General features: G+C 38.5%; 1 protein-coding gene across 1 annotated transcript in view; it reads right to left on the bottom strand.

The window, feature by feature from the left end:
- Nucleotides 1-13,991, bottom strand: part of SAV1 (salvador family WW domain containing protein 1) — a 29,066-nt gene extending 15,075 nt beyond the window's left edge. Inside the window, exons 1-2 of the mRNA XM_060142733.1 lie at nucleotides 13,398-13,991; nucleotides 9,879-10,322 (exon numbers count right to left, since the gene is read on the bottom strand). Of these exons, the coding sequence (XP_059998716.1) occupies nucleotides 9,879-10,322; nucleotides 13,398-13,491 (538 nt within the window). The 5' untranslated portion in view covers nucleotides 13,492-13,991. The remainder of the gene's footprint in view (nucleotides 1-9,878; nucleotides 10,323-13,397) is intronic.
- Nucleotides 13,992-14,703: the final 712 nt, after the last annotated feature.

The following is a 14,703-nucleotide window of genomic DNA, read 5'->3' as shown; positions in this document are numbered from 1 at the left end:
ATCAAGAGAAAAAGAGAGAGGGCTAACGTCAATAAAATCAGGAAAAAAAGGGAAAAGTTACATCAAATATCATAGAAATACAAAGGATCGTAGATTAATATGGATAATTACACATCAATAAAATGGACAGCCTAGAAGAAATGTACAAATTCCTAGAAATGCACGATCTCCCAAGATGGAACCAGGAAGAAATATTCAATAGAAGATACAAACAGACCAATTACTAGTAATGAAACTGAATCACTGATAAAAAATACTCCCAAAAAACAAAAGACCAGGACCAGACAGTTGCACAAGAGAACTCTACCAAACATTTACAGAAGAGTTAACACCTATCCTTCTCAAACTATTCCAAAAATTGAACAGGAAGGAATGATCATGAAATCATTCTACAATACCAGCATCACCCTGATACCAAAACCAAAGACACCACAAAAAAATTACAAGCCAATATCACTAATAAACATAGATGCAAAAATCCTCAACAAAATATAAAAATCAAATTCAACAATACATTAAAAGGCTCATACATCATGACCAGGTGAGATTTATCCCAGGGATGCAAGAATGGTTCAATATCTGCAAATTAATCAACGTGACACACCACGTTAACAAGTTGAAGAATATAAACTATATCATCATCTCAACAGATGCAGAAAGAACTATTGACAAAATTCCACAACAATTTATGATAAAAACTCAGCAAAGTGGGTATAGAGAGAACATGTCTCAACACAATAAAAGCCACTTATGACAAACCCATGGCCAACATAATACTCAACAGTGAAGAGCTGAAAGCCTTTCCACTAAATTCAGGAACAAGACAAGGATGCCCACTCTCCCTGCTTCTACTTAATACAATATTGGAAGCCCTAGCCACAGCAATCAGACAAGAAAAAGAAATAAAAGGTATCCAAATTGGAAGGGTAAAGGTAAAACTGTCACTATTCACAGATAGGATATTCTATATAGAGAACCCTAAAATCTCTGCACAGAAACTATTAGAACAAATAAACGATCTCAGCAAGGCAGCAGGATACAAGATTAATATACAGAAATCTGTTGCGTTTCTATACACTAATAATGAAATATAAGAGAAAGTAAAGATAAAAACAATTCCATTTAAAACCTCACCCCCAAAAAACAAACACAAAAACAAAAAAACCTAGGAATAAACTTAACCAAGGAGGTTAAAGACCTATATGCTGAAAACTACAAAACACTGATAAAGGAAACTGAAGAGGATTCGAAGAAATGGAAAGATATTCCATGCTCTTAAACTGGAAGAATATTGTTAAAATGGCCATACTACCAAAGCAGTCTGTAGATTTAATGCAATCCCTATCAAAACACCCATGACATTTTTCACAGAATGAGAACAAATAATTTTAAAATTTATATGGAACCACAAAAGACCCAGAGTTGCCAAAGCAATATTGAGAAAAAGAACAAAGCTGGAGGTATCAGTCTCCCAGCCTTCAGACTATACTTCAAAGCTACAGTAATCAAAACAGCATGGTACTGGTGCAAAAAGACACACATAGATCAACGGAATGGAATAGAAAGCCCAGAAATAAACTTACTCACCTACAGTCAATTATTCTATGACAAAGGAGGTAAGGATATACAATGGAGAAAAGACAGTCTCTTTCAACAAGCAGCACTGGGAAAGCTGGACAACTACATGTAAAACAATGAAATTAAAACATTCCTTCACACCATATAGAAAAATAAACTCAAAATGGTTTAAAGACCTAAATTTAAGACATAACACCATAAAACTCCTAGAAGATGACATAGGCAAAACATTCTTTGACATAAATCGTAGCAGTATTTTCTTAGATCAGTCCCCAAGGCAAAAAAAAAAAGCAAAAACAAATAAATGGGACCGAATCAAACTTACAAGCTTTTGCACAGCAAAGGAAACCATAAACAAAATGAAAAGACAACCCAATGGAATGGGAGGAAATATTTGCAAACAATGCAACCAACAAGGGGTTAATATCCAAAATATACAAACAGCTTACATAACTCAATGTTAAAAAAACAAATAACCCAATCAAAAAGTGAGCAGAAGACCTAAGTAGACATTTCTCCAAAGAAGACATACAGATGGCACATGAAAAGATGCTCAATGTTGCTAATTATTAGAGAAATGCAAATCAAAACTACAATGAGGCATCACCTCACACTGATCAGAATGGCCATCATTAAAGAGTCCACAAGTAATAAATGCCAGAGAGGGTGTGGAGAAGAGGGAACCCTCCTACACTGTTGGTAAGCATGTAAATTGGTGCAGCCACTATGGAAAACAGTATGAAGATTCCTTAAAAAACTAAAAATAAAGTTGCATATGATCCAGCAATTCCACTCCTGGGCATATATCTGGAAAAGAGGAAAACTCTAACTCGAAAAGATACATGCACTCCAATGTTCATAGCAGCGCTATTTACAATAGTTGACATGGAATCAACTCAAGTGCCCATCAACAGATTGGCTTAAGAAGATATGGTGTATATATGTGTGTGTATACATATATATATGTATACACACACATATATACACACACACATACACACACAATGGAATATTACTCAGCTCTAAAAAAGAATGAAATATTGCCATTTGCAGCAACATATGGATAGAGAATATTATGCTTAGTGAAATAAGTCAAAGACAAATACTATATGATATCATTTATTTGTAGAATCTAAAAAATAATACAATGAGTCTATACACAAAACAGAAACAGACTCACAGACATAGAAAACAAACTTACGGTTACCAAAAGGGGAAGGGAGGGACAAATCAAGAGTATGGGATTAACGGTTACAAATTATTACATATAAAATAGATAAGCAACAAGGATTTACTGTATAGCACAGGGAATTATACCCAGTATCTTATAATAACCTATAGTGGAATACAATCTGCAAAAAATGAATTACTATGCTGTACACCTGAAACTAACACAATACTGTAAACCAACTAGACTTCAAAAAAAAATTAGAGAGGTATAATCCCTAAATCTAATATACATACAAAAACTGCCAAAAGCAGCTGGGCTAGAAGAACAGTAAAGAAAGAAGTGGAAATAAGAACACAGCACTGCGCAAAACCAAGTAGCCCAAAACACTACCCTGGTAATTCTTCCTTTTCCCTACACAACCCCTTACACCCCTCGCAACCACAGGAGCCAATTTCAAATAACTGGCAGAGAAAAACCCTAATTATTCAATAATGTATAATTAGGACAGCACAACATCAATTCTATAAAAAAAATTAAAGGGGCAAAAAGGTACAAAGTTGATTAAAAAAGAACATTCAAAAAAATGTTGCCCCATGGACTTCCCTGGTGGCGCAATGGTTAAGAATCCGCCTGCTGATGCAGGGGACACGGGTTCGTGCCCCGGTCCGGGAAGATCCCACATGCTGCGGAGCGGCTGGGCCTGTGAGCCATGGCCGCTGAGCCTGCGCGTCCGGAGCCTGTGCTCCGCAACGGGAGAGGCCACAACAGTGAGAGGCCCGCGTACCGCAAAAAAAAAAAAAAAAAAAGAAAAAAGACAAGACTAAGAAATTGTCATACACCAAAGAACACTAAGGAAATATGACAACTAAATGTAATGTGGCACTCTGCACTGGATCCTGTAACAGAAAATGAGTATTAAGGAAAAAGCTGGTGAAATCCAAATAAAGCTTGGTATTTAATTTTTTTTAAATCCTCGAGTTCATAAAGACACTAAAAAAATAAACCTCATTGGTTACCTCTGGAGGTGGTTAGGGTATCAACTGACTATTCTGAAAAATAGTAAGTAAAGGAAAAGATCTACCATTTATCCTGTCTTATATGAATAGCAATATTGGATCTAGCCAATAATGATTAATGGCTTCCAAATCAATAGGTGAAAAGCTGATGGACAACATCATGATGATGAATTGGTATGACTTCTGATCCCATAACCAAATTTAATATCACAAAAAGAGAAATCAGTCATTATGTGTATCTGGAACTGATGCAATAGAATGTACACAACGCCACCTATGAAGTACTCTGGCAGAACGGAAAATGCAAGAAAGAAAACAAAATCACTCTTGCTCAGTACCTTTTGGGAAGAAAGGCATACATTTCTAAAACATATGGTGACTATAAAACAAAACAAAGCTAACAAGTCTTTTGGTGAAACTGACTTTGGCTTCTGTCACCTGCAACTGAACGTTTATTTAGTAAGTGTAGCTTAAGCAACTTCAGTACTTAAAGAGAAAATATTTAAAGAGAAAAGAAATAAGCCAATTAACTAAAGACAAACACATAGCAAATAACTAAAATCACGCTGTTCAAGCATGCAGTGGCTTTATACTTTCTCATACTTCCATCACTAAAAATGTTGTAGTACTAGCCACAACCAAGGATAGCAATTTTTTAAAAGAATTATAATCAATTCAATGTACTCATATTGAGTTATTGATAAGACCCATAACATTCGGGCCCAACAGAGGTCCCCCTGGAAACACACAGATTTCTAAATGTAGCGTTAAAAACAAAAAGCTATTATAGTAATTTAAAACTGTACAGGCTTAGAGAGTTTGTGACAATTTCATTCATCTGCTTAGAAAATCCAAATTTCCATATACTGAACTTGCCTAAATCTAGAAACACATGTACTGTTACATGTAAACAATAGTAGGTACCAAACAGCAGATTTTAAACCATGATAAACTTGAAATTCACGTTTAGAGGAAACACAAAGACCTCTCTGTAAAACCTCTGTGTCCAGGAACTAAACCTTGCAAGTTATTGATAAGGGAGCCATGAAGTCCACAAAGTCCCAAATAGGCTCATCAGCTTTACCAATGCCATGTGAAACCATGATTCCTAACCTTTTTAGTTAGTTTCAATGACAGTTTATTTAGTTTCAATGACAAACCACCCCCCCACTTTCTGAAGCTGCCATGTGCACTAAATTTTTTTCAAACTATTATTTGGATAATTCTATAAAACTAGTGAGAGATGAATGTACTGTACAAAAAGACTGGAAACCACCAATCTAAAACATAAAATATTATCAGTAATAAAATAAGTCTAGCAGACTTAAAAAAAAAAAAAGCTATATCAAGCTCTAACACACCAGACCTCCACTCTTAAGTTCAGTTAGAAAGCTGAAACTTCAATAACCAAACATGCCAAATCTGGAAAATGCATACAAGAGCATATGATACCTTACAAAAAACATGAGCACTAACAATTATGAATGTCTACTCTGTCCCTGGCCCTTTCCATATGTATGTACTATTTCATACTCAATCAGCGCTATGAGGTAGTGGTATCATTACCAATTTACAGATGAGGAAACAAAGGTTCAACAAGTAAGTTATTTTACCAAAGGCCACACAGATGATATAAGGTCAAATGACAAATTTATTACCAACCACGTAATCTTACCCCAAAAGATCAACTGTAATTCTTCAAAGAAAATACGACTGCCACTAATAAAAGAAAATGCAATCTATAATTCTGAACTTGTTTCTGAGCTACAAGGGAAAAAATAGTTTTCCATAATTTCAATTATTAGTCCCAGAAAAGAATGAGTGGCATTCATAATCTTCAAAATAACTTCCATTTGCAGGAATTAATGGCACAAGCACCTTCCACTTACATAAAATAAACTAGAACATTAATAAGCTACATACATGATTTCCCAAAGACACAGATAAAGTATTACTCTGTCTCTCCACCAAGCTTTCACTAGATATGCCTCCAAAGAACTTACTGTCCTACAAAAGTGGCAGATACCTACAAGATCTGTCCTTAGAGACAAGCTCAAAAATTCTAGTTTCCTAATGTTGAAGTGGCTACAGAGAATAAAATAGAATATGGAACTCTAATGAAGGTTACAACCTCCAGGGTAATACTAAACATTACAGACAATGTTATAATCAAGATGCTGATAAAAATAAACTAAACCAACTGCTTTTTTTCCTCCTCTCCAAAATAACTACAAATAAAGTTGTGCTCCTAAGGATTATTAACACTTCCTCAAAAGAAGATTCTGGTTAACTAATACTTATGCATTTCCTGGCGCAAACACAACTCCAGTAATTTTTTTTTTTTTTTTTTGGTAAGGCCTGGAACTTTTTAATTTGATCTTTATTACTTGATTTCTTTAGCTGTCTTTAAAAATAAAAGTTAAAAGTTTGTTACTTACAATTGCATAGAACTAAATTAGTTAGGAGCAGAACAAAGGCATTCAATCTGCCTTTAGTATTCCAACTAAAGACTTCCTGTTAACAGCAGAATTCCTTCCTCTGGCACATACAGTAACTGCCTGTAGGCCAAAATGTTAAAGGTCAAATTTCACAGCTAAATGTAGAACGTGCTAGACCGTAAAACCCGTTAAGATATTATACAACTTGTTTTTTGTACTTCTGCTAAATACAGTAAGATGAAATTAACCCCTGAGATAAGGTGTTTCTTCAAAGTCTAAGTAATAACTAATTGGCAGGAATTACTACTGTCAAGTCATTACAAAACTATTTTCTTTCATACCTTTTTTATGATTACATTAGTAACAAATCGAAATTTAAACCTTGTAAAAATAAATCTGTCTACAACACATCCTTACTCTCCCACAAACTTACTTTCTCCTTTCCATTCATTCAAATTCCCTGAACTCTCTCCAGCATAAATCTGGAAAATATAAGAAGTTTCAAGTCTTTTCAAGATGAATTCAAGAAACTTCCAGCTATTGTCTCATATTCAGATTGTTTTTCTTCTGGAAAAGACAGCTGTTAGGCTTTTCTGTTTGGTTAATAATTGGGTTGTTAATCCTTCCCTGCCACTTAGGAGATCCCTGCAAAGAAGTTCCGTTTTTTTCTGAAAGGTAAAACATTAATCTTATTGCCCTGATATAAATTAATGTTAAGTGAAATTTCTCAAGCATGTATCACTGTCGTAATAAGTGCAAATCTTTTTTTAAATGACATTCTTTAATTTGAAAAAGTATCCAATTAACTTGTATTTTATTTATTTCTAAAATATGACTGGGGAAAGCTGTTTTAAAGTCTGTCATTAAAATTACAAAAACTATATCAAATTGCATAAAAAGGGTTCTAAGAGAGGATCCGTAGAAATTTAGTTTTTACAGTATTTCCTCAAAGATATTTTGCGAATCAGAATTTTAAAATAAGATTTTTAACCTGGTATCATTAATTCTTCATACTTCAGGCATAAAAGTGTCATGAGCTATCAGTGATGGTTGCAACATAAATATACATGGGAAATGTAAGTACGAAGAACAGCAATCTGTATTAATGAAAAAGATTGTTATAAGCTATTATTCCCGCTACCCCTTGGCTACCAAAAATGTCTTAAGACTCCAGACTTGAAATCTGTGGATCCATTCACTTATTCAACCATTTATTTTTAGAGCACCTCTTATACAGTCAGGTGCTTTGCTAATCCTATCTGACTCTTCTCTTTCCCTCATCCCTCAATACCCATTATTGGCCAAGGCCCATCAATGCAGATGCGTCTCACTTCGCCCCTTTCCAAATGTCCCCAGCCTAGGTCAAATCCTCATTAACATTTAAAATATTAACCATAAGACATGCACCAAATGGAAATCTATGGAGCTTTGAAACTACATATAAATAGTGTTTAACATTCAGAAACTCATTAAAGTAAAAAAGCAAGGATATGAAACTGTACAGAGTATAATCACGACAATGTTAAAAAGAAATGTCATGGAAAAAGATGAAGGAAGTAACTAAATACAAAGAATCTCTGGCATAATGAGTGCTTTACCTTTACTTTTCTGCATTTTGCAAATTTCCGATAATAAGCAGGTATTACTCTAAAAAATATATAAAAATGAACTTTATTTTTAAAACATACTATTTTGATTGGATAACAAATCACTTCTGAGGTTTAAAACTACACGATAGGGCTTCCCTGGTGGCGCAGTGGTTGCGAGTCTGCCTGCCGATGCAGGGGACACGGGTTCGTGCCCCGGTCCGGGAAGATCCCACATGCCGCGAAGCGGCTGGGCCATTGAGCCGTGGCCGCTGAGCCTGCGCGTCTGGAGTCTGTGCTCCGCAACGGGAGAGGCCACAGCAATGAGAGGCCCGTGTACCGCAACAACAACAAAAAAAGCGACACGATATCAGAAATAGCCAAAAGAAACACTGAAGTATGCAACTGTCTAATCCTTTAACCTAGAATTTAAAAACAAAAAAGGCTCTCACCTATTTTCATTACAGTATTTCTATATGCCTAGAAAACCTCTCCTCTTCAATATCCCAGTGAGACTTGAATGTCAGCTTTCACAAAATAAGCTGCTCTTGCCAACTGTTCCATACTATTTTCAAAACTTCAGTGATTTACTTTCTCCCCAAACCATAATTAAGTCTCATTTTTCCTCCAAAAGCATCATAGATTTGCACTACCACTGGTACCTGAGGTTCTCTTTTCTCTAGCAACCTATCCTGAGTACAGCTAGTAAACTAATCTTGAACACTGCTTTCATAAAATGAAAATCTTGTCCTTTTGAAATCTGCAATGGCTTCTGCTTGACTCGAGTTTAAATCCTACAGCCTGTTGTTGCATCACTAATCTCCACTCCATCTTACAACTTATTTCTTCAAATTAGACAGAATTACACAGTTACTTGGATTTACATGTCTGCTGTTTTCACTGATTATTTCACCTAAAATGTCCTTCCTATATCCCGTGTCAATCTACAGTCCAAGCGCAAAGAAAAATAGTTCAGGTCCCACCTCTTCCATGGACCATTCTCTAAGTATTCTAGCCTACCCTGATCTCTCTCTCTTCTGGCTCCCTATCGCACTCAGTCAGTACCACATAGTATAACAACTGTCTATCATCATTTTTCATATATTGGTTTTGTTCTCCCAAATAAGGTACCAGAAGTCAGATACCAAAAGGGAAAATGATAGACACATAAATGATTAATACTAAGTGAATGAAATGTTTTCTACACTCAAAACGCTCATACACCAAACTGTTTTTAAGTCACTTTATTTGAAGTTTCATGGGCTAAAAAAGTAAATGTCTCATGTATTTTTTATTTTTATCCTGCCAAAATTTAAAGCCTACAACTTACTAGGAAAAAAAACCAATCAGATTAAAAAGTTTAATTTTCAGCTTGCTTCAGTTTACCTAGTGTAATCTAGTACTTTAGGAATAAAGTAAAACTGTGCATTTCTCCTATCTCTTCTGCTCCCTGTCAGGAAAATTATCCCAAAGTCAGGAAATATAGAGAGCAGATTTTTGAAAATTATATGGCAAATATTTTTGCTCATTGCAAAAAGCACAACAACAAAAAGACACACTTAACACACAATTAATCATTTGACAATAAGTCTTTTTAAACTAGGGAAATAATTCTTTAACTACAAAAACAGTTCTGTTAAAAAAGAAACAGTGCAAGTGTTAGCTAAGTAATGATGCAGTTGCCCGTGGTATCACCTACCATGCGCAATTCTTATTTGCCTTTCCTTTCCCAGGTTTAAGTCCAGTTTCTCTGAATCCCTAACCGTCCCATTCTACTAAATCTAAACATAGATTCAATCCAACTACAGACATTAAAATCTCTCTAAGTTTTCAAGGTTCATACTGTTAACAGTCTAGATAGAATTCAGATACGTATCAAGTTTTTACAAAATAATTAGGTGAGTTAATGGACACAAAATTCTTTCCCTCCATGTAGGTTAATAATTATTTGCAAGCAGGCTTAGCAAGACTGGCAAAATGGAGTAGTAGTTCTCTAGGAGTATCTGTTAGCTTCCCAAGAAAATCTAGAAAAAGAACATCTTTTTAATGAAGTGTTAATAAACCTAAATACAAACTAATTTTAAGTTACCTGAAGCATGCCTCCCCTGATTCTGTGGCATTCTTTGGAAGAGATCATGGTTGTATTCATAATATCTATAGTCTTCGTGTGCTCGATCTCCAAGTGGGCGCCTCCTCTGACCATCAAAATAATTATCTGAATAATAATATCGGGAACCAGAGTCTCCATTTTCAACAGCAAAATTAACTTCTGTTAAAAATGACTGAGAAGAGCCATATTCCCTAGGGACATCTGCTAGACTCCTGGCAAGGTAAGAAGGTGCAGATAATCTGTTGCTTTCTCTTCTCATTATTTCATGAGGTGTTCTTTGAATTGGAGTTCTAAGGAAACTATGGTTTCTTGAAACTATTCCATCTCCAGAAGCTGCAAAGGCATTAGAGCTTGAATCTGGAAGACAGATATCAGTTCGTCTTGGAATTGTTGGACCATGCCGGATAAATGAAGGCATAAGATCTATAACAGAACAAAGAGTAAAATGACCAGTAAGTAATACACTTTTCAAAAGTTGTTCATTTATATCTATCACCCCAAAATGAAAAATTTCAATGGACTTAAGAAAACACAATTTAAAATTTGGACTTAAGAAAACACAATTTAAAATTTTAGGAAAGTATTTGTGTTTGTTTGTTTATTTATTTATGGCTGCGTTGGGTCTTCATTGCTGCGTGCAGGCTTTCTCTAGCTGCGGCGAGCGGGGCCTACTCTTGGTTGCGGTGTGCGGGCTTCTCATTGCAGTGGCTTCTCATTGCAGAACACGGGCTCTAGGCACATGGGCTTCAGTAGTTGTGGCACGCAGGCTCTAGAGCGCAGGCTCAGTAGTTGTGGCGCACAGGCTTAGTTGCTCTGAGGCATGTGGGATCTTCCCGGACCAGGGCTCGAACCCGCGTCCCCTGCATTGGCAGGCGGATTCTTAACCACTGCGCCACCAGGGAAGTCCCTGGGTATTTAAAAATTGAGGCTGATTGATGTCTTCCCACTCAAATGAATTTATAATTTGTATAAACATGTTATATGTAAGCTCTGCCAGAATCGGACGTATTCTGCATACTACCATACATGATATGATTAAACGTCAATAAGCTTAACTATGAAATACACATTAATGAAACACTCATGAATAAACATGTAAACGATCTAACAAATGGATACACAGTTAACCAGCATAACTTAACATTTCAGTTTGTTTTGCTGATTTTACTTCATTTTCAAAATTCCCCAAGCCCTTCTTCAAGCAAACACGATTTAAAAAATAAAACAGAACATAATGCTATTCCCAAACATGTAAAGGTGAATTCCTCTAAAAAGATTTTAATATTATTAACCTGGCCTTCCTACTCTTGGAATTATGTAGCAGTAGTACAGTAATCAAAACATGGAAAAACTAAAAATTTAACTATGAAAATTAAAAAATAAAAAAGATCTCATTTCTGGGACTACCCTGGTGGTCCAGTGGTTAAGACTCCGCCTTCCAATGCAGAGGGCACAGGTTCCATCCCTGGTCCGGGAACTAAGATCCCATATGCCACAGGGTGCGGCCAAAAATCTTAAAAAAAAAAAAAAAAAAGAATCTCATTTCGAAGAGACACACAAATGTTGAACCAGTTCAAAAAAACGCCAAGTCTAAAACTATGGCTCCTTTAAGAACAATTATAACTCAAAACAGAAGATAAGAGAAGAACAATGGCTTTAAGGATACAGTACTTTTTTTTTTTTTTTTAATTTTTGGCTGAGTTGGGTCTTCGTTGCAGTGCACGGGCTTCTCATCTTGGTGGCTTCTCATCTTGGTGGCTTCTCTTGTTGTGGAGCACGAGCTCTAGGCACACAGGCTTCAGTAGCTGGGGCACATGGACTCAGTAGTTGTGGCTCCTGGGCTCTAGAGCACAGGCTCAGTAGTTGTGGCACACGGGCTTAGTTGCTCCGCGGCATGTGGGATCTTCCCGGACCAGGGCTCGAACCCATGTCCCTTGCATTGGTAGGCGGATTGTTAACCACTGTGCCACCAGGGAAGCCCAGGATACAGTACTTTTGAACACAGAACTTAAATAGCTTAGGTATTCCTGGTTAGAAAGCAAATACCTTTATAGCAAGAAGAAAACTGGATTTGGAGACCGTTTTATTAGTTCATTAACAGTATCAGAGAGCACTCATATTAATATACAACAGAAGCTAAGTAGACAAAAATAAGTATCCAAATAAACAAGGCTCAACATTTGATGTAACTAAAAAAGTACTATATCAAAAGTTATTTGCTTAAAGGTGTGGCAAATGTATTTCATGATTTCAAGTAATGTTCAATAAACTTTATTTGCAGCAAACTGCAAGCTATTTTAGCCAAAATCCTAAGAGAATGTGTAACCGAAAATCAAAATGTTAAAAAAGGCTTAAAAATCAAGTTTCAGGTTACTGATGTACCCATCTGATCTCTTCTGTTCTGTAAGAAAGCACTGCAAATACAAGGATAAATCTGGAAAGTTGATGATGTGGTTCTAATGGAAAAAACATGCTCTCCACACCTTTCTGTGTGATCTTGGGCAAATATTACTAGGAACCTCTATGAAAAGCTTTCCCAATTACAATATGAGGTAATGCTTAAGTCACAAAGTCACCAGCTTCCAAGAAGGAAACTTACACAAAGGACCCAGCAGTATGAGCACCAAAAAATTAGCTCCTTAGCTCACAAATGTTCTGAACACACAAGCAAGAATTAAAAATTCAAAAGACTCCGCCGGAAAATCAGAGTCAAATACTTAAATTGAAAATTAGAAAAGTGCCAGTGTTCAGGGGGAAGAAAAATGCACTCTATTAAATTTTTTTTAAAAAACTTTTTCGTAATATACCCTGAAATATGATAGAATTTGAGTACTTTCTTTTTGGGGTCTCTAGGGTGCTTTATTTGAAGCAATTCTCACGATGAACACAGCCAAACATGTAATTTTGGCTCCTCCACCCTGAGATCTACTATTGATGAGGCTTTGGGTAGTGGCTACAATAGCGACGGTCAGCTTTCACCTCCTTACTTCGGCATCCAACAGCTGACGGGCTAAGGAATTCTACCCAAGCGTTCGCACGGCTTCCAGCACGGGCGAGTGACACCCTCAATGTTTACAAACACAAGGCAAATCTCGACGTAACGAGAAGAGAAAAACATGTGCCCCAGTGTAATCACTTTAAAATCACTTTAAAATTTCCTATAAAATCAGGGGATCAGCAATTTAAGTGTTTCCTAAAGAACCTCTTTCTTCCCGTAATCAAAACCAACGACACTGCCACAAGGGGACCGGAAAATCTGTGGTTATTTGGGGGGAGGGGGGCGGAGGTGGAATAATCTAAGTTGCTTATTCTTTATCAGCTTTCAAACAACGAACACCACTCCAGGCATAATAAAATTAAAAAACAAAACAAAAACCAATATTCCACAGAGACCAAAAAGGAATGCGAAGCCGCAGGGAGCGGCGTCCGGCACCCCGCCCGGGTCCCCGCAGCCCGTGGCCGCCCCGGCCAGGTGTGGGCGCGGCGCCCGACACTCACTCCGCAGCAGAGGCGACGTCTCCTTCTTCACGTACTTCCCCTGCACCTCGGCCGGCTTGGACACTTCGTTTTTGGTTTTTTTTCGGGACAGCATCCTTGTCCACGAGGCCCCAGGCCACACCAAGCAGCCGCCCTAGGGCTCCGCGACGGGCGCCGGGCGTCCCCGCCGCCACCTCCGCCGGCGCCGCCGCCTCCTTCCCTCCCGAGCCGCCGCCGCCGCCGCCGCCGCCGCCGCCGCCGCCGCCGCCGCCTCTCCGCAGCCCGGGGTCGCCCACAGGGACTGCCGCATGTTCGGGGCGCTAAGCGCGCCGGCCACCACTCAATCTCTTGTCCGCTCCTTCCCGGAAGTCTGCCCGCTCCACGACGCTGCCCGAGAACTCAGAGAAGAGCAGCCAGGGACGCCCGCGCAGGGTCATGGTCCGCTGCGGGCCGCCTAATAGCCGCTACGACTGCCGCCGCCGCCGCCGCCGCCTACGTCCCGTAAACTTTCCCCGCGGCCGCTGGGAATTCTGGGAAACTCGACGCAGCGCGAGCGCCGCCGCCCCTCCCCCACACCAGCTCCGGGGCGCGGCTCGGACTGCCGGATGGTTGCCGAGCTCCTAGCTAACGGGCTGGCCCCGCTGTCTGCAGGAGGGGTAGCGGCTGCTCTCACTACCCCTCGGCGAGAAGCAGGTCCCGCGGACACGAAGGACAAAACCCTCCCCCGGGAGGCCGTGGCACGCTCCTGCAAAGGAGCTTCTTCTACCCGCAGATTTTTCTCTCAGGACCTCGAGGGAGCCGGTGACGCCCCCAAGATGCGTTCCCGTCCCCGGCCACGAAAGAGGACGTCCCTCTTGGAGTTTTTTGGGCTGGTAAATTCAAGTCCGTGATAGCACAGAACGCCAGTAGAGTTGAAGGAACACCACCACGCTTAGGCTAGTGCCGCACCAAAAAAAAAATCTAGAGCCCTCTTTTTGTTGAAAACATTAGTCTGGCCAATACTAATTAAACAGTATGAATCTGTAGTCTCCCAAGTGCCGGGGAGTGTGCATCTTTCTGATAAAGGAAAAAACGGAGGAAGAGGCCAAAATGGAGTTTCTACGATCTTTGATGTAAGATAAATTTGATTATTAGCATAACTTATTTAATCACCACTGTCATTATTATACGAACTAATCACATATTTCCTCTTGGAGATGTCAATGGAAAAAAATCAATAAATAATCTACAATAGGCATAGAAAAGAGTTTTATTTGAGCCAAACTGGGAAGTATAAGCCCAGAAGACAGCTTCTCAGATAACTTTAAGGAAGTGCTGGGGGAAGCAT

Source organism: Lagenorhynchus albirostris, chromosome 1 (genome assembly GCF_949774975.1).
Source record: "Lagenorhynchus albirostris chromosome 1, mLagAlb1.1, whole genome shotgun sequence".
Taxonomy (NCBI): domain Eukaryota; kingdom Metazoa; phylum Chordata; class Mammalia; order Artiodactyla; family Delphinidae; genus Lagenorhynchus; species Lagenorhynchus albirostris.
Note: the sequence above shows the minus strand (reverse complement) of the source record. Positions and strands in the feature narration are given on the sequence as shown.